We start from the raw sequence: 27,322 nt of genomic DNA, 5'->3' as shown, positions 1-27,322 counted from the left end.
CAAAAAGAAACCAACAATGTAAGATTAGTCATCTGTGTGATAATGCACTTTGCTGACAAAAGGTGCAGCCAAATATGACCCGATGTGGCATTTATACAAAATCACAGTAGTCATTGAATAGCTCATTGGAATTGCCGCGAATCATTTGACTTTCTTGGTTTCGTGTTTGAGTCTCGACCAAATGTAGAATTCTTTACCATTTCTGTATATCGGATTGCACTTCCTGTATCTAAATGCTAACCCCCACTCTAGTGGGGAAAAATGGCCTTAAAACGATCATTCATTCATTCATTCACTTCCTGTATCTAAAGATTCAAATATTCATACAGTGGATCCCATCTTGAGAGACCACCCCTAATGTCAAGCCCAAGAGAGTTTCTCGAAACATTGTCTTTCATTGGAGGAATATTCTTAAGACACCACGAGCTTTTTTTTTGTAAACAAATTGTGTGCTTTATTGCGACACATTCTTACCGATGGTGGTAGAGGCCAACAGCAGTACTTGATGATCCTGGGCATTTTTTATTCATTTGCTGCAATCATCAGTTGATATATTGGACCCTTATGGAAGAGCAAGATAAAAGAGTCCAGTTTCATCTGCATTAAGCACATCCTGAAGCTGATAGCCAGCCAAGAGTGTGGAAAGTCTTTTTGACTAGTCCTCCACCACATCCAATTCAACTCTCTCTTATCTCTCCTGAGAGGGTTGCCAAGTGCACATTGTGTCGTTTCTGGCATGATTCTAGCCAGCTGTTTTGATGCAGCGACATAATAATCACTCATCTGTACAAAAAAATAGAAGAGCGTGTTCTTGGATTTTACCTGAAATGGAGATGTTATTGGACCTTTTAGCACAGAATCCATGCCAGGCAAGTTCATGTTAAGTCTGCATACATTGTCTTCTTGACCTTGGCATATTTCTGCTTTGTTTGACTTCCATCGACACAAAGACTTGTGTGAGCCCCAATCCATGTCAGCTAGTTCAGCAATATCCTGTAATGTACTAAAACCATTTACTTCACAAAAGACTGGTAGATTGGTGATGTGTCAGAAGACATAATAGAAAGTTCTCGGTGTCAACACGTGACCAGATTTCATGGCTTTTTGTGATGATTAACAGGTGGTTATCAAAGGAAAATACATCCATATATTAAGTTGCAAACAGGAGGTGGGCGCACATTCAGAGGTTCTCTCCAGATAGGTTCCGCTCTATCATCAGAAGTGTTGCATGTAGTCACAGACTGCTCACTTGCTGCCATTCCAGAGATTGTGGACAGGCCCATCCATCCTTAGAGACAACCTTAAAATACATCTTACGTTGTGTATCACATCTTCATCTGCTTGTCTTTTTAATGTTCCAGCTCATCTCTGTTTATTCTTTATAATTGATAAAATGGTGTGAATTTGATGCCACAAGTTCAAACTCGATGTGGATTTAGCTTGACTGGGGATGTGGCTGTATGCAGGAGGTGCCTGGAGTTGGGTGGGTGCGGTCCACTGCCTACATTGCAAACCTGGAGCTCAACCTGAACATCACACATGCTTCTGGAGGAAAACAGCAGCAACTAGTGCTGCAATTGCTCTTCCTGAGGATCGGCTTGCTCAACTGCAGAATATCATCGACAGGTATAGTCCAGTCAAACTGCAGAAACACCCACCACAAATTGCAACAGAAATGAAACCTGGTGTATTTTGTTGCTTGAAGGTATCTTAATGACATACTAAAAGTATAAGAAACTATTTGGAGTGGAACTTATTTTTTTTTTAGGGTTCAACATATGACCCGTCCAGTAGCCTTGACCGCTATATAAAAAATTCACAAAATTACATACCTCCTCAACCATTCATCAGAAATGGACAAATCTGGTGTCTTTACCCATGTTTTCAGGGTCAATCTTTCAAGTGAAAACACCATTTAGGCCGTAACGTGGCCCTAAGTACCCATATATGGTTTCAAGCTTCATTCTTATATACGGAATACATGCAAACAACCGCCGAGTCAACATAGCATATAGTCGAACATTATATGAGGAACATCATGTATGGTCAACATGTTTGGCAAGTTACATTTAACTGTCACTGTCCTCATTATCATCTATGTTATCATTTGACATGTTTTGGCAAATGCCTCTGCATCCCGAACAAGCCGATGAACATTCCAGTCCCTGTCGGCGGCACCCACAGCGTAGTGTACCACAGCCTGACGTGCAGGTGCAACTGACCAATCTCAGCAATGACTGAGGGGCAGGATCCTAGTCTGAGGTCACGGGTGTCAAGCGCCCATCCAAAACCTTCCATCCCCACTCTTCAGCATCCAATGTGTTACCCTTCCATTGTTGGATCTGATGGAACACTCGGAGGCTGTGATACTTTGTTACCGCAGCTGTTGGCGGCAACATGTTGGGGTGGATGGCTTTTTTGTGTGTAGTGACCAGCTCCTGAAACCGTAGATATCTCATGGCATTAAGGTGGTCATTCTCCTTCCCTTTGTATAAAGTGACCATGGTCTTCTCTCCAGCTTTGATGACCTGATCCTTTGATGACTGTCTATTTCCGAATAGTTCAGCCTGTTCACAGAATTCTGTGTTGTCATTGACCAGTTTCAAAGCAACTGCTTTTCCAACCCCGAATATCCTCGATGTCGTGTCACACCCCAGGAAAGCATGCACAAAAAGAATATTCTCACAGATGTTCTGCCCTAGTGTGTCCCTGATGACATTGAACCCCATACATTTGACACCTTCTCCTTTCTTTGGTTTGGGTCGAAAGTAGATATTGTGCTTGTTTCTGCCAGCAAGATGAATTAGCAGAACAAGCAGGTCAGTGTCATCACCCACTAGTACTGCTTCGCATGTTTCTGAGATGTCCACTGCTGTTTGGACAATAAGTAAGTCAGCGTCTCCTGCAGCAAATGCTATTTCACAGCCACACCTGACTAGACTTTCCCCCAAAAGGTCAAGGAACCGTACCTTGTTTTCTTGATTTGAGAGGAACTCATTCTTTTTTAACTGCAACTTCGTGGATGGATTGAACATCACTTTCTGCCCTTCAAACCCCCCTCGGCGCTGATGTGTGCTGTCCTTTGTTGAAGGCCCTGCCTTATACCCGTCAAATATGACCACTGCCTGACCATAGTGTTTTGTCACATATTTGCTATAATCCTCCAATATCTTGCCATATGTGTCACCCACTTGCCAAGCAATACGATGCAGGAGAGCCCCTCCAACAAGAACATACTTGAAATTCTGACTTGGTGGTGGTTGTGATGGTACAACAGTCCAGATGGCTTTAGCAAGTTGTGCTTTCACGGCTTCTAAGAGTCTGTCCTTCCCTTCAAACAATGCAGGGGGGTAGTTACAGAGTTCATAGGTCAGGGCATTCGCAAGATCATTAGCTTGAGATCCGGTGATGATTAGCCTTTGGAATAGGAGTAGAGGGTCTATTTGGACCACGTCATTACCTATCTTGACTGCTGCCTTAGAATCAAACGTTACAGCTTGGTTCTTTCTCTTGAAAGAATACTGAAGCACAGTTTTTCCATCCATTTCATTTAGAATGGCCTCTCCGATCTGTTTTGCACAATCAACATTAACCTTTGGTCCAGCTGTGATGCCACTAACTACGTTCCGAAGTGAGAGCTTTGCCTCAAATGGGGACCTCCATTCAATGAATGACATGAGCTTTTCTGAATCCGCAGTGTCCCTTGTTTGCCTAGATCTTGATTGGTCCTTGTGTTGTTCACTTGTCTCATATGTGACTGACGGCAGCTGCTGCATGGCAATGTTCACTTCTGCACAAGCAGGTCTTGACAGACACCAAACGAGTCGTTGGATTTCTGTCATGCCCCTCCCTCTCGTAAGACCACCACACGTCTTAAGGCTTCTCATTAGTACCTGCTCAATAACAAGGTCCGGGGACAACCCTCCCCAAAAACGATCACTCCTCCTGACAACGTGTAGTCCCTGGGTGAACTGCCTGTGAACATCGGGATGTGTGGTTGCCAACTGCGTCATCTTCTGCAGGTACAAGTGTAAGGACTTTGTGTAGAGGTTATGGCCAGATGCTGCAAGGTATGGTAACATGGCTTGCAATGTCCCTAGGTGGAGAGACCAATCGCCTGTTCGTTCAGATCTGATAAATGTCATCATGATATTAACCATTTCCATATACTGCAGCCACAGTTTGGCAGTGATGTATTTTGCCTCCAGTAGACTTTTTGTGCTTGCTTCAAGTTTCCTTTGCAGAGAGTTCAGCTCTGAAGATGATTTCACTTCCTCCACTGTGGTTTTACCAGAAACGAGATCATCGTAGAGGTTTCCTATTGCTTCAAGTTCCTCAGAATTGATGTCTTGGGGTGATATGGACAGCTTTGTTTGGAAAATATCACACAGCAAAAGTGTATGAAGCACAGAATCGATAAGAAAGTGACCGTGACCGCCAAATTTGCCCAAAATATATGCCAGCGCGAATTAGAGGGGGTGGCTCAACTTACCTCCGGCTCAACTATCCCCACTCTCCCCTAGTTACCCAATATAATACTTTAAACACGTCCATATTATTAATAGACCATTAAATTATGCGTTATGGTGTTGTTTTTATTGTTTTATCTTGAAAATTGACAAAGTTATGCCTATCTGAAAATTCTGCTATTTCGGCGTTTTATAATGAAAATGGGTTAAAAACAGATAATTTTAATTATCAAAATTCACCATTTTCCACCGCAAATATGTCATTATACTTTTGATACGTTATCAAGTAGACCTTACTTAGACAAATAGAAGAGGTTTCATTTCTGTTGCAATTTGTGGTGGGTTTTGTCAAATTTTATTTAGATTGACTGGACTAGTAAGTCTCGAGTCTTGGGTCATACTTGCTTTGTGAAAAGAAATTCCTTCAAGATTACTCTGTTTTGGGGTTGTTTTTTGGTTTGTTTCAGGATCTAAGGCTCATTGTGGAGCACATACACACACACACACACACACACACACACACACACACTCACACCTGACTCATACACACACATGACTCACACATGGACATACAAACAAATACATGAGACACAGCACAGGTATTTTTTGTTTTGTTTATCATAGTGATTCGTAGTAGGTATGAAGATCAGGCATTCAATATGAGTGAGGAAAGTGAAAAAATAATGTTTGAGCACTTTATCATACATAAACCATTGCAGCCTTTTCCAAATTCTGTTGCGGTTCCGTACGAAGTCCCAAGTATCAGGTAACGTCCAGTATGAGCGTTTGTGAGTATTCATAGGTATGAAGATCAGGCATTTGATGATGAGTGAGGAAAGTGTCAAAATAAATTATGAGTGCATTATCTTACAGAAACCTTTACGGCCTGTTCCAAGTTCCATACAAAGTTCCGCACGGACGACACGGCAATAAAAAAGGCAAGCCACAAAGTATGCCAAGACGACAACCACATAGGTTTACCTTCAAATGGAGTTCTTTAAAAGTGGATCAAGTGGAAAATTAGTGAAAGTCAATTCAAAAATCTATCAAGCCACATAGTTCACAAAATGTCGGTCTATGCTTTCACAGCTAGAACCAATATATAGTGGAGTTCCTGAACACAAGGTTCGATTTGACATTGGACATGCTTTTCGGGTTGTTGTTTTTTTAGTTATCTATCTATAATAATGTATTGGGCTAGCGGCTAGGGTGCCAGCTTAGGATCCAAGGATCCTGGGTTCGAATCCCGGTCGATCGCTGAATTAACGCCAGGGGGGTTGACTCAGCCTGTCATCCTTCCGAGGTCGGCTAATTGAGTACCAGTTCACTGGTAATTCCCTGCTTGTCGTAAAAAGGTGACAAACAGGGTTGGCGGCAGGAAGGGCATCCAGCCGTAAAACTTTGCTTCAAAAAGGAGACCGAAAAACAACAACAACCACGGTCCCCGAAAAAGGCCAACCCCCGCTTGCGGGGAAAAATGGCCTCTAAAGGTGGTTTTATCTATAATAATGTATAATGAGAGCATATCACACAAAAAGGTGAAACAAACATAACAGATGTAAAATTGCACATGTGGCCTGTTCCACCCGGCCCAAAAGGAAAGGACCGATGTCGACTGTATCACCATGGCTTGCAAACCGACAAATATCAAATACAGCTCGAGGTTGAGCAACAAATATTTAAGCAAAAAGACAAAGCAAATTGAAAGCGAAGAGAATAGTGGAACAGTGGTGTGTTCCATTAACAAGCAGCTTGTAGAGCGTTAACTAAGTTGCTTAATCAATCAAGCAAGCACTCCCAACAAAACAGTTGATAAGGAAAAGCTGGCTTGGAAAGCGATTAGGCTATACAGCGATTCTTAGGTATGGAGAGCAAGCATTCAATGACGTGAGTGTGGAAAGTGGGGGAAAAAAATTTGAGCGCTTTATCGTACAGAAACCATTGCAGCCTGTTCCAAGTCGAAGCATATTTTAGCAGGTCGAAACAAAATGGCGGCTTTAGACCTACTGTAAGGTAACATTGAGTGGCACGCCATCTTGGTAAGGATTTTTTTGGTCTTTCGTGATGAGCACCCCGTTACTTATCTTAAAAAGGGTTGTTTAAATTTACCCAAATACCCAGTTTTCATTCATGCATTCCCTTGGAGTTCCTTTAATATGCACCCTAGGATTTGGCCCGTTTGGGTTTTATGAAGTTATGGAGGAGACTGACACACACACACTTTCTCTTTTATTATTATTAGTATTATTATTATTGTTATTATTATAAATTTGTAACATAGGTTTCACATGAAATATCCCATTCCTTAAAGTTGTGCTTTATTTTTATTTCATAGTTATAACACTTGTCATGTACAAGTCTTTGGTTTCTGTGTCCTGCATTATTCTTATATTTTTCCTTTTATTTTTTTTTTTGCACCTCAGGTTTATATTTGTGGTACCACCAGTTGAGGCTCCACCAATCTCACTTCACACGTCTCACCCACCACCCTGGTTGGTGCATGGCGAGCGGTTGCTGCGTCGCACGTTGCATGATGAGTTCTCTCTGCGTTCTGCTTACCTCCACCGTATCCGTTGCAACATGCGCACACAGTTCCCCGACTTGCGCCTCATCCAGTATGACTGTGGTAAGGATGCATTTGTGTTTTATTTTCTAATTGCAAACCTGGTAATCATCCTTCATTCAAACACCACTCTTTGAGCATGGTGAATTAACCTTTAAAACAGCATCGACATGTTTCGACACTGACAATAAAAGAACTTCGCTCCTGTTTTTAACGAAACTTCATTTCCCACTGGAGACGGCGTGAAGCTGGAAGGAAGGAAGGCAACGTTGCTAGAGTGAGATGTGCATGGAAGAAGTTTCGGGAACTGAGTGGCGTGCTGATGAGGAGGGGAGTGTCGTTGAAGCTGAAGGGAAAGGTGTATGCTGCATGTGTGAGAAGTGTTATGATTTATGGGAGCGAGACATAATGAACGTAGAGCAGCAACGAAGGCTGGAAAGGGTGGAAATGCGAATGGTTCGGTGGATGTGTGGAGTATCGTTGAGAGTGAGGAAGACAAATGATGAATTGTGAAAGATGATGGGAATAGAGCCTGTGATTGATGCTGTGAAGAGAAACAGGTTGAGATGGTTTGGTCATGTGTTGAGGAAGGATGAAAGTGACTGGTTGAGAAGAATGATGGAAATGAATGTAGAAGGAAGTAGAGGACGGGGAAGACCGAGAAAGACTTGGCTCAAGATGGTGGAAGAAGAAATGCGGGCAAGGGGGTTAACACGGAGAGATGCAGAAAATAGGGCAAAATGGAGAAGATTGTCATGGGGACCGCAAGGCTAACCCCCGCTCTCGCAGGGAAAATTGCCTTAAAATGCATGTTGTGTTGTTGTTGTTCATTTCCTACTGGTTGCCAGGTTTCCTTGCTCCTCGTCCAATGTGTTAAAACAATAGCTTAATCTGGATGCTCACTTTTATTAAACAAACACGTGATATAATTGCTAGATTCTGACAAATTGGTGTTTACTGAAAGTATATCAGAGCAATTACCACAAAATCAAACAAAATAATTACGAGAAAATGTTTCTCATATTATAAAACTTTTTATTAAGGTGACCAGAATTTTAAGAACCTCTTTTATCCTTCCCTTTTATCCTTCCCTTCCCTTCCCTAACCTTTTATCGAAGAACCTTCCAACTCTTACCTCCATCTCCAACTCTTACCTCCATCTCCCCTCAAGCAACACTTCACTGTGCCTCATCCAATCACCATCAAACCTTTTGTCGTCCTCATCCTTCCCTTTCTCCTAGCTCTTCTGAAATCTCTGACACACTATCAACTGCTCTCCCTACCTCCTCCTCCTCTTCCTCATCTTACCCTACCCCTCCCCTGTCCTGTGTCCGATGCTCCCCCTTCCTCTTAACGGTATGGACCTCAAACATCCGGGTATGATAGACCTGAGCCTCGTCCTGGAGGTGGGGTTGCTATCTTCATCAAAAACTCTCTCCCTGCACTTCCCTCTCTTCACCTCACCCCTAGGAGTACCTCTGGCTACGGCTTTCCCTTCGCTCCCACCTTTTGTTCATATGTGTGTTGTACCATCCTCCAAACAGTAATGACTCTATCTACATCTCACTGTCTGACAACATGGACCATTGGACCAACTTCTGTCTTCTCATCCCAACTCTCTCTTCCTCATATGTGGCGACTTCAACTGTCATCATGCCAGCTGGCTGGGTGTGGGTTCCTCTCTCACCAGCCATGGCAACTCAGCAAAGGACTTCTGCGACTCACTGGCACTGACACAATCTGTCAAGTTCCCGACCCGGATACCAGTCAACGGAGTATCTTCTCTTCTCGACTTGGTTATGACAAACTTCCCGGCAAATGTCTGCTGCTCTTCTTCTGCTCCAATCGGTTCTTCTGATCATGTGCTTGTTCAAGTGGACATCTCTCTGGCCATTCTCAGAGAGCCGCCTCAGCGTCGACGAGTCTGGAATTTCACTCAGGCTGACTGGCACGGTCTTCAAGCAGCCATCAATCATCTGGACTGGTCTCCCATCTCTACTGCCTCTGACATCAACTCTTCCTGGGAATTCCTCCAAAGTGAACTGCTCTCTCATGCACAGATTTAACCCATCTCCTCTTCAGTTGGTCACACCCTTCCTCCCGTCCATGGTACACTGAATCTTGTGGTGAGGCAGTTGCCCTGAAACAACTTGCCTTTGCCTCTTGGAAGGCCAATCCAACTGAAGGCAATCTCAATTCCTTTCACCAATCTCGGAACAAGTGTGTGTCCACCCTCAGGAGTGCCAGGAATCACGATCTCTCCACACTCAAGAATGAACTCTCAAACCTGTCTCCTTCCTCCAAATCCTGGTGGTGTCTGGTCAAATCTGTTTCTGGTGTTTCTTACCCCTCCATCCCCTCCCTTACCTCAAATGGCTACACAGTTGACACCGCACGTGACAAAGCCATGTGCCTCAACTCTGTGTTTGCCTCAAAATCTTGTGTCCCAAACCCATCTCTCTATGTACCCACCTTACCCAGTCGAACCCAGCTGCTCCTGGACTATGTGTCCTTCTCTCCTGACAAGGTGGAGAAGTTTTTGTCACACCTCGACTCCGATTCTTCAACTGGACCAGACGGCATCAGCCCACGGGTCCTAAAATCCTGCTCTGCCGCTCTTTCACTCCCTCTCTCTGTTCTCTTCACCCTCTCTTTTGCTCAAGGTCATCTGCCATCATCTTGGAAATCAGCCAACATCCCCGCTTTACACAAAAAATGTGCAAAAACAGATCCTTGCAACTACAGACCAATCAGCCTGCTTCCAATTATCAGCAAAGTCATGGAATCCATCATTGCTTCGGACATCAAATCCTTCCTCTTTTCCAATGGCTTGATCTCTGATCATCAATTTGGATTCAGACCAGGTCATTCTACTCTGGGCATGCTGCTTCTACTGTCTCAACAATGGATGGAGGTCCTAAATGCCAAACAGGAAATCTCACACTCTCACTATGTCTCTTCGAAAACACCGTCTGGCCAACCCTCCCATCTACTTTCTCAACAATCCTCTCCATGAAGTTCTGTCACTCAATCTTTTGGGTCTCACAATCTGCCATGATCTTTCCTGGGAAAAACACATTTCCAAGCTGGCCTCCAAAGCCAGTCATCGACTCGGCATTCTCCGTCGTGCGAAGTCCTTCCTTGTGTTACGTGCTCCTCCCCAACCCCCCCTGGTCACGGTGTACCTCCGAGCCCCGAGAGGAGTCACGGCAGAAAAATGTGTTATTCTGTATGTCAAAGATCAATGGTGAAGCCACACCAATTGTTACCAACAAGCAAATATTGTATTAAGATCACACAAGAACAACAGTACAACAATAATAGTAATCAAAAGTACAATCAATATATATCCTATGATGGTACCATCAGTCTTGTAATATATAACTCACTGTGCTCCAAGTGAGTGAAACAAGAACATTCCCAATGTCTCTTTCCCGGCTTCAAACCCGAGTTGATTCCGGTTTCAAGCCAAAGTCGATCCGCTCCAGCGATCGTCAGAACGATGTCCAATCGAGACCAGAATCCCGTTCGGATGACGGTCAGTCACGCGGCCAAAGCTGCGTAAAGGCGCCCTCAAGGCGACTGGGAAATCCAAAGGCGCCCTCCAGGCGACTGGGAAATCACACCCTCGGGTATGGACATTCCACGGCTCACAGTCGGCGAACCACAAATTAACCTTCAAAAGCCACGTTGCACACACACACACGAGATACGTCTGAATCCGGTGAAAACGGCTGAAGAAGCAAAGAAACCTTGCTCGACGCGCAAAGCGCGCGAGTCAAAATGGCCGACGGCCCGTTCTCGAGACGTAACGGCCCTTCGATGATTCTCTTCGGAATCAATCGCAAAACCTGACACGCAGGTTGATCTGTCACAGCGATAACAACTCTGTCGCAGGAATCCCTTTCCTGGGAAACCCAACGTTCACTCGTGACTGTCGTTCGCCAATGTTCGCACCAGACCGCAAAACCTATGCTTCTTCTCCGACTCCACTCGCTCCGCCTTCTTTTTATCCTCTTCCTCTTCTTCTTCGTCCTGTTCCGGTTTCATTTAACACATTAACCTTTTTACCTTTTAACAATAATAATTGCTATTTCCCTCAAACAACAATAATAATAATACATGGAATCAAAAATGTTTACAGTGGATGAAAACCACAACAACGGAAGTGATGAATCCGTAACACTTGGCACACCTGAGCCCCTCACCACATACAAGGCTTTCATCCGCAGCTCAATGGAATGCTGCTCTCCCCTCTGGGCTGGTGATCCTGCCTCACACCTCGCTCGGCTTCACACTGTTGAAACCAAAGCTTAAAAATCATTTAATCTCCCGCGACGAAGCCGATTGTGAGGGCCTTTCACTTACTCACCGCAGTCGGTTTGGTGGTCTTTTTGTCTTCTACCGACTCCTCTCTGGCCTAGCCCCCCCAGCCCTGTCTGTGTTCTGTCCCCCAAGTACTCCTACAGGTCGCACAAGATCTGCCTGCAACACTCTTCTGGTGAAACTGCCAAAATCAAGACTCTCTGCTCACCTTCACTCTTTCATTCCTCTTTTCTCCTGCCTATGGAACGAACTCCCTCACTCTCTTCAATCCCACTCATCCCTCCAGGTCTTTAAAACAGCTGTTCACCACCATCTATTATCTTCCCCCATTCAAAACCTTGATCTTTTCTACCCCTGTTAATTCACCCCAGATCCACTTTTCTGAAATACTGACTTCTTTCCTGGAAGTCCTAGCAGTGTCCAGGTGTTGTTTTTTTTAAACTCTCCCTCCCCCCACCCCCCCCCCCCCCTTCCCACACGTCTTCCCCCCAAGCCCTCTACCTCCCACAGATCTTCCAATGTCCCTGCTCTCAAATGTACTTGTGTGCTTCGCCCTCTCTCCCATCTTGTCTCCCGCTCCCTTTATTTCGTCTTATGTGTCGGGTTTTTTTGGTTTTGTTTTTTGTCATTAATGTTAGCTCTTACACGAGCCTCGATCTTGTATACAAAAAAAAAATGAAAAAAAAATGAAAATATAAATTTGAGCTGTCTCTCTTGCCATATCACGTGCCTTCGATACGGTCTGGCACCCCGCTCTGATCACCAAACTCTCCTCCTATGGTATCCATGGAAATCTCCACGCATGGCTTGCGGACTTCTTCTCTGGTCGTAGTCAACGTGTGGCCCTGAATGGATTTCTCTCATCTCCCCTTACTGTTCAGGCTGGAGTTCCCGAAGGCAGTATTCTGGGCCCTGTGCTTTTTCTGGTCTGCATCAATGATCTCTCCATCAATCTTCATCAATGATCTTTTATTGCATCCGGCCATGAAAACATTGCCTCAAAAAGAGAACCATGACAATTCCAACTACATATGGGCAGGGCACAGCCCGAAGTGGAGATCAGTTTATGAGGTTTGGGACATGGAATGCAGGGACAATGACAGGGAGATCAGGAGAAGTGGTGGAAGTATTGGTCAGAAGAAGAGTGGACATATGTTGTGTGCAAGAGACGAGATGGAAGGGAAGTGGTGTGAGAATGTGAAGGGTAGGCAGGGACAGAAATACAAGTTTGTGTGGCAAGGGTGCCTGGAGGGTGTGAATGGTGTTGGTGTTTTCCTGAGGAGTTTGTAGACAGTGTGGTGAGTGTGACTAGAGTGAGTGATAGGTTGATGATGGTGAAAATGATGATTGGAAAGCTCTTGGTGATCGTCATCTCGGGATATGCTCCGCAGGTTGGTCGGAGCGATGAAGAGAAGGACAAGTTCTGGTGTGCGATAGAGAAGCTGATGGAAAACGTGAAAGATGAGGAAGTTGTTGTGGTAGAAGGAGACCTAAATGGACATGTGGGAAGGAGTATGGATGGTTTTGAGGGAGTTCATCTGGGTTACGGATATGGTGTGAGAAATGGAGAAGGTGAAAGGATTTTGGAGTTTGCTGATGGAGCTGATTTGTTGATTTGTAATACTCAGTTCCAGAAAGAGGATAATAAGCTTGTTACATACACGTCAGGTGGGTCGATGACAACCGTTGACTACCTGATGGTGCGTAGGCGAGATAGGGGGCACCTCCGAGACACAAAGGTGATCCCGGGGGAGGAGGCTGTTTCACAGCACCACTTGGTTGTCTGCGACGTAAGGGTGAAAGGTGCGAGGAGAGCTCGGCGGGTGAAGTACCAACCGAGAATGAAGGTGTGGAGGTTGAAAGAGGTGACAACCATCAGTCTCGACCAACTTCGTCGAGTTGTTGAGTCTCGACACGCAATTCAAAAATCTATCAAGCTCTTCTGAGCTTTGCTTTGTCATGAGCACCCAATGCTTTGTCATCTTGGAAGACGCACAACACACCGCAAGCAGGTTGGCCAGTTGCATTTGACTTCATCAAATGATGAAGATTTCTTCCACCGTAAGGGAGGCATTAAAAGAGAGGCCGAGTAGGGTAGAGGATGATGTGGTTGAGCTTGAAAGTGCTTGGATGTCAATGAAAGCTAGTCTGTTGGGAGCCGTTGGTGAGGTATGTGGATGGACAAAAGGACCACCGAGGCACTTGGAAACATGGTGGTGGGATGATGAAGTTGGAAAGAGGATTGACGAGAAGAGGAAAAAGTTCAAGGAGTGGCAGAAGGCGAACTGTACGGGAGCAGAAACAGCAGAGCATGAAAGTAAGAAGGCTGCAAAGAAAGAGGTAGCAAAGGCGCAGGAGGCATGTAGGAAAATGTTCGGAGAACGCTTGGATTCGGAAGAGGGTCAGAGAGCAGTATTCAGGATTGCAAAGCAGATAGCGAAAGAGAGGTGTGATGTGATGGGGGTGAGTTGCTTGAAGGATGAAGTGGGACAAATCGTTGTGGAACCAGATGGAATTAAAGGAAGATGGAAAAGATACATGGAAATGCTGTTGAATACAGAGAATGAATGGGATGGCAACATAGAGAGTAACCCAGTTTTAGGACCGGCAGAGAAGATAACTGAGAAGGAAGTTGAGGAAGCGATAAAAGCAATGAAGAGTAGAAACGCGGGAGGGCCGATGGGAGTTGTGGGAGATATGTTGAAGGCAGCAGGAAGTTGGGGTGTGAAGAGAATGACAGAGATCTGTAATCTGGTGGTGAAAGAAGGCCGTATTCCAGTGGATTGGGAACTGAGTACCCTCGTCCCTCTATAAAAGGCGAAAGGTGACCCTCTGGAGTGTGGTCTCGTACCGAGCGATAAAGTTATTGGAGCATGGAATGAAGGTATTGGAAAGGGTGTTGGAGAGGAGGTTAAGGAAGAAAGTGAAGATCAACGAAATGCAGTTTGGATTTATGCCAGGAAGAGGAACTACAGACGCGCTTTTTATTGTGAGGCAGTTGCAGGAGAAGTACATGGAGAAGAGGAAGAAGTTGTTTCTTGGGTTTGTTGATCTGGAGAAAGCATTTGATAGGGTTCCACGCAAAGTATTGACATGGGCATTGAGGAAGTTCGGAGTGGAGGAATGGTTGATCAGAGTAGTGATGGCAATGTACAAAAGAGCGCGCACAGCTGTAAGGACGAAGGTCGGGAACAGTGGTGAGTTTGAGGTGAAGGTGGGAGTGCATCATGGGTCGGTACTAGGTCCACTACTATTTGTAGCTGTGGTGGAGGTGCTGGCTCAGAACGTAAAGGAGGGTTTACCGTGGGAGTTGTATGCAGATGATCTGGTGTTGATTGCGGAAAGTATGGATGGACTGAAGGAAAAGATGAACAAGTGGAAGGAATGTATGGAGACAAAAGGTCTGAAGGTGAATTTCGGAAAAACGAAGGTGATGGCAAGTGGTAAAGCATGTGGTGAGGTGGAAAGAACTGGGAAGTGGCCATGTGCTGTGTGCAGGAAGGGTGTCGGAGTGAACTCCATTCAATGTACAATGTGCGCTGAGTGGGTTCATCAAAAATGTAGTGGTCTGAAAGGGTCATTAACCAGTGTGGCAGCTACATTCAAATGTAAGGTGTGCACAGAGGGAGCTGCAGATGGAGGAAATGTTGAGTTGGATCTTGGAGACGGCGTGAAGCTGGAAGGTGTGAAAACATTTTGCTACCTCGGAGACATGCTGAATGGAGGAGGTGGATCAGACTCGGTAACGGTTGCTGGAGTGAGATGTGCATGGAAGAAGTTTCGGGAACTGAGTTGCGTGCTGATGAGGAGGGGAGTGTCGTTGAAGCTGAAGGGAAAGCTGCATGTGTGAGACGTGTTATGATTTATGGGAGCGAGACATGGGTAATGAACGTAGAGCAGCAACGAAGGTTGGAAAGGGTGGAATGTGAATGGTTCGATGGATTTGCAGAGTATCATTGAGAGAGAGGAAGACAAATGATGAATTGCGAAAGATGATGGGAATAGAGCCTGTGATTGATGCTGTGTGAAGAGGAACAGATTGAGATGGTTTGGTCAAGTGTTGAGGAAGGATGAAAGTGACTGGTTGAGAAGGGTGATGGAAATGAATGTAGAAGAAAGTAGAGGACGGGGAAGACCGAGAAAGACCTGGCTCAAGATGGTGGAAGAAGAAATGCGGGCAAGGGGGTTAACAAGAAGAGATGCAGAAAATAGGGCAAGATGGAGAAGATTGTCATAGGGACTGCAAGGCTAACCCTCGCTCTAGCAGGGAAAATGGCCTTAAAATGCATGTTGTTGTTGTGTATCAATGATCTCTCCGACTCTCTGGAAAATCCTCTCTATCTCTTTCCTGTTGACTCCACTCTCTGCCGCCCCATTCCTCATCCCTCAGATCGGCAGTCTGCAGCCTCCTCACTCTCTGCAGACCTGGCCAAAATCACAGACTGGTTAAACAAGTGAAACATGTTTTTCAATCCTGACAAATCTCACACTCTTACAATGTCTCTCCGAAAAGACCGACTGGACAACCCTCCCATCTACTTTCTCAACAATCCTCTCCAAGAAGTTCTGTCACTCAAGCTTTTGGGTCTCACTATCTGCCATGATCTTTCCTGTGAAAATCACATTTCCAAGCTGGGTGCCAAAGCCAGTCACCGACTGGGCATCCTCCGTCATGCGAAGTCCTTCCTTGGCACACCTGAGCTCCTCACCACATACAAGGCTTTCATCCACAGCTCAATGGAATACTGTTCCCCCCTCTGGGCCGGTGCTCCTGCCTCGCACCAAGCTCGGCTTCTCGCTGTTGAAACCAAAGCTTTCAGAATCATTGGAATCTCCCGCGATGAAGCTAAGTCCGAGGGCCTTTCACTCACTCACCGCAAGCAGGTTGGTGGTCTTTCTGTCTTCTACTGACTCCTCTCCGGCCTTGCTCCCCCAGCTCTCTTTGTGCTCTGTCCCCCAAATATACCTGCAGATCACATAAGATCTGCCAGCAACCCTCTTATGGTTAAACTGCCAAAATCAAAACTCTCTGCTCACCTTCACTCTTTCATTCCTCTTTTCTCCCGCCTCTGGAACAAACTCCCTCACTCTCTTCAATCCCACTCCTCCCTCCACGTCTTTAAAACAGCTCTTCACCACCATCTCTTATCTTCCCCCATCCAAAACCTTGATCTTTTCTACCCCTGCTAATTCACCCCAGATCCACTTTTTTGAAATACCACCCTCTTTCCTGGAAGTCCTTGCAGTGTCCAAGTGTTTTATACTTCTCCCACCCCCATTCACACGTCTCCTCCCCCCAAGCTCTCCCCCTCGCACGCTCTCCCCCTCCCACGCTCTCCCACTCCCACGCTCTCCCCCTCCCACAGATCTCCCGATGTGCCTGCTCTCAAATGTTGTGTTTGTGTCCTTCCCCCTCTCTCCCCATCTTGTCTACCGCTCCCCTTATTATCTGTTTTCTGTGTCTGTTTGATTTTTTTTTTTGTGTGATTAATGTTAGCTCTTTCACGAGCCTCAATCTTATATACAAAAAAAAAAATGTCCCTCGATAAAGCTAACTCTGAGGGCCTTTCTCTCACTCACCGCAGGCAGGTTGGTGGTCTTTCTGTCTTCTACCGACTCCTCTCTGGGCTAGTCCCCCAGCCCTGTCTGTGCTCTGTCCCCCAAATACTCCCCAAATAGCTCTTACAGAAGCCTCGATCTTGTATGCAAAAAAAAAAAAGAAGAAGAAAAGTTTCTGTTGCATCCTATCAGTTCTTTCATTTAAACTTATTGTTTCCCCAGGCAAACTGCAGACTTTGGACATCCTGTTGCGGCGTTTCAAAGCAGGAACCCATCGTGTGCTCATCTTCACACAAATGACAAGGATGCTGGACATTCTTGAGCAGTTTCTGAACTTCCACGGCTACATTTACCTTCGTTTGGACGGTACCACACGTGTCGAACAGAGACAGGTATATTGTCAACTAGCAGAGGTACCCGGCTTTGCACGGGAGTGGGAGGAGGAGGGGAGGGGGAAGAGGAGGGGAGGGGAACGGGGGGGAGGGGGGAGGGGGAAGCGGGGGAGGAGGAGGGGAGGGGGAAGAGGAGGGGAGGGGAATGGGGGGGAGGGGGAAGGAGGGGGGGAGGGGGGGAGGGGAAGGGGGGAGGGAAGGGTGCGGGGGTGCCCAGGGGAAGAAGGGCCCCTCCCCTCCCCCCTCCCCCCCTTTCCCCTCCCCCCCCTCCCCTCCCCCTTCCCCCTCCCCCTCCGCCTTCCCCCTCCCCCTCCCCCCCTCCCATCCCCTTCCCCCTCGTTCCCCTCCCCTTCTCTTCCCCCTCCCCTCCTCCTCCCCCTTCACACCAGGGGGGTTGACTCAGCCTGTCATCCCACCGAGGTCGGAAGTCGGAACTCATTGTCGTCAAATAAATGTAGCCTGTATGTTTCACTCTTTGTCACATGCCGTTGGTCCCATGTCAATCGGATGAAGTTGAAAAATTAACGTTACGAAGGTTCTCTGGGACGTACTGATTCCGAATAATGAAGTTGAAAAATTAACGTTCCGAAATACGCTAATTACGCTAACAGAAGCGCTGGAGGGAGCACTGCGCTCCCTCCCTTAGATTCCCTCCCTCTTCTGCTAGCGCTAATTACGCGTAACACACTAATTTTAAAACCCGAAGTTTTTTTAATTTTAAGGTGTGCTGTAGTCAGAAGCGCTAGAAGCGCTGCGCTCCCTCCCTTCGAATCCCTCTCTCTTCTGCTAGTGCTAATAATACGCTAATTTTAAAACCCGAAATTTTTTTAATGTTTATGTCTCCGTGACATTCCTGGGACCATCCCGAGTCGAACAGTACTTTCCGCTCGCAAATCCGTCCACGGGTTCTCGAGATCTTAGAGATTGTAGATACATAGATCAGGATACAGACACAGAGGCCAACTCTACTTTATATACATAGATGCTGGGGCTTGAATATTACTAGTTTATATTATAAGCAATTACTATTACTAGTCTTCCTACCTACAGTGTGCAGTTTCCTTTCCGATCGTTCCCAGGTGGTTCGTTATCAAGGCCAGACATCGAATCCTTTGTGTTTCTCCTGCGGAGTTCCACAAGGGACGAAACTAGGACCAATTTTGTTCCTTGTTCTGGTGAATAACAGAATATCGTTGGAAATATGTGGATGACTTGAGCATGGTTGAAGTGTTGAACAGAACTCGGCAAAGTTCGATGCAAGCCCATGTTAATGCACTTGGTGATTGGTGTTGCCTTAATGATGTTAGGCCGAAGCTGGAGAAATGGAAGATTATGCAAATATCTTTTCTTCAGAATGTTCCACCCCAATTAAACATCGTCATTGATAACATCCCTCTGCAAAGAGTTCAGTCGCTCACTCTCCTTGGTGTTATAATCCAATCTGATCTGAAATGGAATAGTCAAATTCAGCAGATGGTACCTCGTGCTGCTCGACGACTATTCGTTCTTTGTACTTCACCACTTTACTTCCACCTACCCGAAGAAATTCCATGTGAGTGCCCCTGATCTTGTTGAAATATACAACGTGTACATTCACCCTTTGCTGGAGTTTGGTGTGCCCGTGTGGGGTTCTGGCATTACACAAGGGCTCAGTGATGAGATTGAACGACTCCAGAAGCTTGCGCTCCGTTTTATTGGGTACCCTTCTATTCAGTCCTATGCGCAGCAACTTTGTCATTTTGGTTTACAGTTGTTGAGCGAATGCAGGAATGAGCTTCTCCTGCGTTTTGGTCTTGGTCTTCTAAAATGTGATCGTCACCATGACATTCTTCCACCTACCCGACAATCTGTGTCTCGATATAATATGCAACTCAGGAATGCTCAACATCTTGACCTACCGGCTACCTCGGTGTAAGACTCAGAGATACAAGAATTCAACAATTCCTTTTTTGACTGAAATGCTTAATTCTGTTATGTTAAAAGCCTGGTGTTGGGCTTAGTGGTTAGGGTGCCAGCTTAGGATCCTAGGATCCTGGGTTCGAATCCCGGTCGATCGCTGAATTAAGCGCCAGGGGGGTTGACTCAGCCTGTCATCCTTCCGAGGTCGGCAAATTGAGTCCCAGTTCACTGGTAATTCCCTGTTTGTCGTAAAAGGCGACAAAAAGGGTTAGCGGCAGGAAGGGCATCCGGCCGTAAAACATTGCTTCAAAAAGGGGACCAACAAGAAAAGAAAAAAAAAACAACCACGGTGCCCGAAAAAGGCCAACCCCCGCTTTGCGGGGAAAAATGGCCTCTAAAGGTGTTTTTTTTTTTTTTTTTGTGTAGGTGAATAAAATCAATTACATGCATAATATCTGTTTGTTGTTCTTTTTAAGTTTTCTGCTATTTTTTGGTTTTTTTGTTGTTAGAATTTGTTATATTTTTATTATTGTTTGATTGTGTATGTTTGTTTATTCCATACACTTTTTTTATACATATGTATATAATGTAATTTTATTTGATTATTATTATTATTATATATATTTGTATGCTTTATGAAATACTGTTTTATTATTGCAAACTGGACAAATTTCAGTCTTCGGACTGCCTTGTCCAGTGTTTAATGATTTCAATAAACCGAAATGAATGAATGAATGAATGAATGAAAAAGCAAGGTAACACAACTGGCTCCAAACAAGGTAACACAATGGTGATCCGCGGATGGAGGGGTGAATGAAGGGCGGAGGCGGGTGCAGTTTTGTCTGAATCTCATTTCCCCGTCAGAGAATGCGTACAGCACATTTGATGGCGTAAAATGTAATACTTTGTCCAAGTACTGCTGAACTGGAGAGTTTTGAAAGTGCCAAAAAGTGTTTGAAAGCGCACAAAGACGCGATTTGTGTTTGCAGTGCTCATGTACGTAATTCAATTTGAAGACGGGTCCGATAGCCCAACAACAGCGTAGCCAGGCTTGGATCTGCTGTCACCCTAACATGTGACCAGATCCTCAGCTCTGATTGGTGTACATTTGTGAGGGACATACATACATACATACACCAGACAGACAGACAAATGCTGTTCCAGACAGCATTGCCCAATTGGCTATGCCGTTAAAAATGTGGCTGCAGAACCACGTGACTGATGACGTCATCAGTTGTTGTTTTTTCTCGAACAATTTATCGCGAGATCACACTCATGATATTTCATACTAATTGGATCAAGCATTACACTTGTTAATTTATCACGTCATTATGAAGGCACATATGACATCATCATTAACATGTTATTCTCCATCTGGAGGTTAGAGGTGCAACGTTTTTCGTTTTTTCCCAAGATGACACCCATAACATGTGACCTATGACATCATTAATTGTCAAAGAAACTTCTACAGGAGGAGGTGCTCCTATGGTGGAAAAAATTTTTTGGCCGAAATCCTATGGTGGTGCTCCTATGGTCAAACAGACCAACGGTTGTAAAGGAAACGAATTTTAAAGGGATAAACCTGTGAAATGCTGACAGAATGGACATGCATACATACATACATACATACATACATACATACAGTCGTGGCCAAAAATATTGGCACCCTCACCCTTCTTTCAAATAACGCGCCATTTCTTCCAGGAAATTGTTGAACTTCTTTGGTTTGCAGTGGAACAAAACAAAAAAATCTGAAAAAATACTAAATCTTAGCTTATTCCACACAGAAATTTTAAAATGGCCCAGACAACATTATTGGCACCTTTTAGAAGTTGTTAGAAATAATTAGATTTCAAGCAGGTGATTATCCTTTACTTTGGAATTTACCTCACCTGTGGTGAGTTGCAGGTGCCTGCAATATATAAATCACTCATTCAACCAGTTTGAATAGAGAAAAGGAGTCGTTCTGCTGTTTTGTGTCACTTTGTGCACCGCTTTGAGCATGGAGAAAAGAAAGAAAACCAGAGAATTGTCTGAGGACGTCAGACACAAGATTGTAGCCAGGCATGGACAATCTCAAGGCCACAAGTCCATCTCCACAGACCTTGATGTTCCTGTGTCCACCGTACGCAATGTTATCAGGACGTTTAAGGCCCATGGCACTGTGGCCAACCTCCCTGGACGTGGCCACAAGAGAAACCTTGATCGAAGATTGCAGCGAAGGATTGTTCAAATGGTGGAGAAAGTACCTCGATCAACTGTCAAACAGATTCAAGCTGACATTCAGACACAAGGTACAACAGTTTCAACTCGCACCATCCGTCGTCAACTCAATGAAAGGAGGTTCTATGGTGGGAGCCCACTGCTGAGAGAGAAACATAAGAAAGCCCGACTGGAGTTTGCCAAAACACACCTGAACAAGCCAAAATCCTTCTGTGGACAAATGAGACCAAATTAGAGCTTTTTGGTAAAGCATATCCTCTCATGTTGACAGAAAACAAAATGAAGCCTTCAAAGAGAAGAACACCTTCCCTACAGTCAAACATGGAGGAGGTTCAGTGATGTTTTGGGGTTGCTGTGGTGCGTCTGGCACTGGGTACCTTGAATGTGTGCATGGCATCATGAAATTGGGAGATTACCAAGGAATTTTGGAGCTCAATGTTCAACCCAGTGTCAGAAAGCTGGGTCTCCATCGAAGGTCATGGGTCTTGCAGCAGGACAATGACCCAAATACACTTCAAAAAGCACCCAAGAATGGTCCAAGACAAAATGCTGGACTGTTCTGAAGTGGCCAGCAATGAGTCCAGATCTAAATCCCATTGAACACCTGTGGCGAGATCTAAAAACAGCAGTTGGAAGAAGGTACCCTTCAAATCTGGGAAAACAGGAGCAGTTTGCACAAGAAGAGTGGGTCAAACTGCCAATAGAGAGGTGTAGGAAGCTCATTCATGGCTATAGGAAGCACTTGACTGCAGTTATTTTGTCCATAACACTGTGCGACCAAATATTAAGTCTGGGGTGTCAATAATTTTGTCAATGCCATTTCTTTTTATTTTCTGATTTATAAGGATATATTAAGTTCTGAATCAAAAACAAAGGTTCTGTAATATTAACAGTGAAATAAAGAATTGTGAAGACCAAATATTTTCGTCAATTTCAACTTATTTTTGGAGAAGACAAGTCAGGAGACGACGATGGTTCACGAGCGAGCGGTATTCAATGACAAAGGACGGACTATAACCGAAACAGGCCCGGACAGGCCAGGCCCGGAAATGTCAAAACGAAGGTTACTGACCTTGAAATTAGATAGAAAATAATGTATAATCAGTTATGAGGTTAGTTAGCTACACAATACGGAAAATTCGGTGAAAAATGAAATGGGGGAAAAAAAAAAATGAAAAATCGAGCTCCGTGGGGCTAGACATGACATTGGCCGAACCAAATACCGAAACCCCTGACAGATTCCACCAAGCCCTGCGGAGAAGATGTAGCTTGAACTCGATTACCCCCTCAAAAGGCATGTTTTTCGGGCGTGGCTCCGCCCAAAATGGGCGCAATACGCCCACTCTAGGCAGGACACAACTAGATCATGATATCAACCTCCCACCCAAGTTTCATCAAGATCGGATGATATCATCGGGTAGTTATGCTGTGGACAGACAGACACACACACAGACACACAGACAGACGCACACACATGATGAATATAGTGGTCACTTGATAACCCGTGAACCAATTATGAGTTATTTGAAAAAAGTGCCAGGGCGCCAATATTTTTGGCCATGACTGTACATACGTACATACAGACAAACGCTGTTCCAGATGGCATTGCCCTCGAGGCTATGCCGTTAAAACTTTTTTCTGAAGTTTACCGCTGTTGATGCACCCTCTTTTACACCACATTATTTAACCTGTTACATTAGTTCTTCTTGCCTGTTGTTTGTCCTTTATGACATCACTAAATACAGCGAGTTTACTGTTTGGAATGATTTTTAATCTTTTTGGACTGTCAGTTAGGCAGACCGAATCAAACAATTACCTTACTCCTTTGTGCGATTGTGCTGATACTCTACAATTTTCCAAATTCAGAGCCAATGTACTGCTAAACTGCAGGTTCATGTTCCGATTCGTGTTCTGCAGTGTTAAAAAATATAACATTCAATTGAAATTAAGTCGGCTAACCCCCATTCTAGCAGGGAAAATGGCCTTATTGGAAAATGGCCTGTTGTGTTGTTGTGTTGTTGAAATTAAGTAGTTTCTCGATTATAGACCAACGTCTGTAGACAGAGTGAACCTATTGTTCAACCCCACTTTACACTGTGTGCACGGTAGAAAATTACCGTCTCCCTCAGCCCCTACTCCTCGCTTTGTCTGTCTCACCTTTTGATCAATATGGTAGCTATACACTGAACCCCTTTTGTGGCAACTCTATACTTCATCTGATGTGACGACTAAAATTGTACACTTGTTTTAGGTTAACACCACCTCTTTTGATCAATTAACTTATCCCCTTGCAATAACTACCTAAAACCCTATTTTCCTTCCTCTTGCTGCCTGGCACTACACTGATTGCTTCACAAGCCCTATATCTACAACTACCCCACGATCTTTCACCTGTGCAACACACTCCATTACCTGCCCCTTGCACGATGTCTTATTTTCGATTTTTCTTACCCATGCCCCATACCTGCATTTTTTAACACTGAATTGCATCTGCCAATTTTTTGCACAGGCAATGAGAGTATCTAGGCATTCCTGAATCTGATCACCTCCTCTCTTTACTTTCCAAAGATGTGTTAATAGACAGTGGGCTGAGCGATGGAAGAATGTCTGATATTTATACGGTGAAAGCAACTGTGAGCTAAACACAGAGGAGCTTGTCAATTTCCTTTCCACTGAATGGAAAGATGGAGCTGCACCAATCCTCAGGGAAACCAAGATATTCCTTGCTCATGGATGTTAATGCCGCTCCTCTGCCACGGGTGGTGCTGTTCTATTGAAAGAAATCAAGGAACTAGCACGTGATCATGAGGAAACAGATTTGCTTTCTCTGTGTACTGATGTTTCCGCTTTGAGTAACATCTACTTCCAGACAGAGAAGAAAGTGAAGAGGATTGTATATGTGAATAAGCTGGGTCCACAGAGATGGAGTGCTCTCTGTTGACTGACTGATGTGATTGAGTCCTTCATAGGATGTGATAGTGTAAGCTCATTCTGTGGGAGAGGGAAGGTGAAAGCATGGAAGATCATGGAGGAACATGGAGGAAGAGAGGTCTGTTGATGTGTGCATTGCCCTTGGAGCAAAATTCACCCTCGTGAAATATTGTCAAAGCTGGAGGCATTCACCTGTGCCCTGCACTCACAGAAAGAATGTCTGTCTGTAAACGGAGCAAGGTACAAGCACTTCAAGCTGCATACAAAGACCCTACAATAAGCAATGCCTCCGAACCAAGACTCTGTTCAGAAGCATGTGCAGAGAGCTAATTCCCAAGCTGCCGTATGGAGAATGTCTTTGTTATGTATTATGAACATCCCTTCCCCTGCTGATCTCGGCTAGCTGATGGAAGATGATAATCTGGTCATACACTGGATGGACTTGTCTCCAGCACCAGAGGAGATTCCTGAGCTAACACGTTGTCATTGTAAGAAGTCAAAGTGTGCGAGTAGATGGTGTCCTTGTCTGGCAAATAACTTGTCCTGCACTGATCTCTGTAGCTGTAGGAATTGCCTCAATCAGGCAAAAGAGGCTAATGATGAAGAGGAGGAAGTAACTTTTCAGTCGACTCTTTTTTTTTTTGTATATGAGATCGAGGATCATGTAAGAGCTTACATTAATCACAAAAAACGGACACATAAAACATATAATAAAGGGGGCGGGAGAAAAGATGGAGAGGGAGAGGGAAGCACACAAGTACGACAACAGAGAACAAGGCCATCGACAGATTTGTGGGAGAGAGAGGGCTTGAGGGGAGGTGGCATGATTGTAACTGGAGTACAAGAACAAAATAATATCAAAGATGCTACCAATACTGTTCAGCACAAATGAGCTTTGGAGAAAATCACATCTCTTCATCTGGAACTGGAAGTGTCAGCAATCATGATTTAAAGAGATCTGGAACCATGTTTTACATGCTCGCAAACACACGAGTGTCGTTCGATCATCTCAATCACAGCAAAATATGTGCTGGCAAGCCCGGGAAACTAGCGGGGAGCATGGGGTGCAGAAAGGACCACACAGATCAGTCCTGCAATCGTGACTCATTCCATCCTCAGTTGTTTTTACATCACGTTTCCAACCATTTTACTTTGCTATTTTGCTTCCCTTCCACTTCCCCCTCTCTTTCCTCGTCCCCCTCCCCCCACCCCCCTCCCATCCTCACTCCTTTGTTTGTGGGCTTAGAATAAACAATGCATAGGGCACACGGCAGGGTGTTCTGTTTAAAGTTTGAGGAGGAGATTGGTGTGTAGATGAGCTTTATGGGGAGATTGGTGAGATGGGCTGCACATTTTTTGTTTGTTTTTTGCATACAAGATCGAGGCTCGTGTAAGAGCTAACATCAATCACAAAAAAAAAAAAATGGACACACTAAACATACAATAAAGGGAGCGGGAGACAAGATGGGGAGAGAGAGGGAAGCACACAAGTACAACAGCAGAGAACAGGGAAATCGGCAGATTTGTGGGAGGGAGAGGGCTTGGGGGGGAGGAGGTATGGGAAGGGGGGATGGGGGGGGGGTTTGAGAGGTATAAAACACATGGACACTGCTCGGACTTCCAGGAAAGAAGTTTGTATTTCAAAAAAGTGGATCTGAGGTGAATTAGCGGGGGTAGAAAATATCAAGGTTTTGGATTTGGGAAGATAAGAGATGGTGGTGAACAGCTGTTTCAAAGACCTGGAGGGAGGAGTGGAATTTAAGAGAGTGAGGGAGTTTGTTCCAGAGGCGGGAGATGAAAGAAATGAAAGCCTTGTATGTGGTGAGGAGCTCAGGTGTGCCAAGGAAGGACTTCACACGACGGAGGATACCCAGTCGGCGACTGGCTTTGGAGGCCAGCTTGGAAATGTGGTTTTCCCAGGAAATATCATGGCAGGTTGTGAGACCCAAGAGCTTGAGTGACAGAACTACTTGGAGAGGATTGTTGAGAAAGTAGATGGGAGGGTTGTCCAATCGGTCTTTTCGGAGAGACATAGTAGGAGAGTAAGAGTGTGAGTTTTGTCAGGATTGAAAGACATGTTCCACTTGTTTGACCAGTCTGTGATGTTGTCCAGGTCTGCAGAGAGTGAGGAGGCTGCAGACTGCCGGTCTGGGGGATGAGGAATGGAGCGGCAGAGAGTGGAGTCATCAGCAAAGAGATAGAGAGGATTTTCCAGAGAGTCGGAGAGATCATTAATAAAGACCAGAAAAAGCACAGGGCCCAGAACACTGCCTTGGGGAACTCCAGCCTGAACAGGAAGGGGAGATGAGAGAAATCCATTCAGGGCCACACGTTGACTACGACCAGAGAGGAAGTCCGCAAGCCATGCGTGGAGATTTCCATGGATACCATAGGAGGAGAGTTTGGTGAGCAGAGCTGGGTGCCAGATCGTATCGAAGGCATGTGATATATCAAGGGAGACAGCTCTGATTTCCTGTTTGGTATTGAGGACCTGTATCCATTGTTGAGACAGCAGAAGCAGAATAATAGTGACGTGAATGGTTTTACTAGCAAAGGTTTTGTGGTGGAATAGCTGTTAAATTTGTTTCTCTTTTGTGACATTTATGAAATCATACATGTAAGGTTTTGGATATATTATGTAAATATTATTATTATCAATGTGAGTTCAACAGCCTCTTGCATAAAATAATTTGATCAATCGTGTATGTTCCACCCTTCCGCTCCCCCCATTGCTGTGGACAGGCTCTCATGGACCTATTCAACGCAGACCCCAGAATCTTCTGTTTCATCCTGTCAACAAGGAGTGGCGGTGTTGGTGTGAACTTGACCGGTGCTGATACGGTTGTCTTTTATGACAGCGATTGGAACCCGACGATGGATGCCCAGGCACAAGATCGATGCCACCGAATTGGGCAGACACGTGATGTCCACATTTATCGGTATGTTGCTTTCCACAGGTC

General features: G+C 45.0%; 1 protein-coding gene across 1 annotated transcript in view; it reads left to right on the top strand.

Annotated features, from left to right (window-relative positions):
- SRCAP (Snf2 related CREBBP activator protein) overlaps positions 1 to 27,322 on the top strand; it is a 349,731-nt gene that overhangs the window by 304,990 nt on the left and 17,419 nt on the right. Inside the window, exons 32-35 of the mRNA XM_068118884.2 lie at positions 1,467 to 1,626; positions 6,893 to 7,095; positions 17,140 to 17,309; positions 27,105 to 27,301. Of these exons, the coding sequence (XP_067974985.2) occupies positions 1,467 to 1,626; positions 6,893 to 7,095; positions 17,140 to 17,309; positions 27,105 to 27,301 (730 nt within the window). The remainder of the gene's footprint in view (positions 1 to 1,466; positions 1,627 to 6,892; positions 7,096 to 17,139; positions 17,310 to 27,104; positions 27,302 to 27,322) is intronic.

The sequence above is a fragment of the Myxine glutinosa genome, chromosome 6 (assembly GCF_964187855.1).
Source record: "Myxine glutinosa chromosome 6, kmMyxGlut1.1, whole genome shotgun sequence".
In the NCBI taxonomy this organism is placed as follows: Eukaryota; Metazoa; Chordata; class Myxini; order Myxiniformes; family Myxinidae; genus Myxine; species Myxine glutinosa.
The sequence above is the reverse complement of the archived record's forward strand: the minus strand, read 5'-3'. Positions and strand labels throughout refer to the sequence as shown.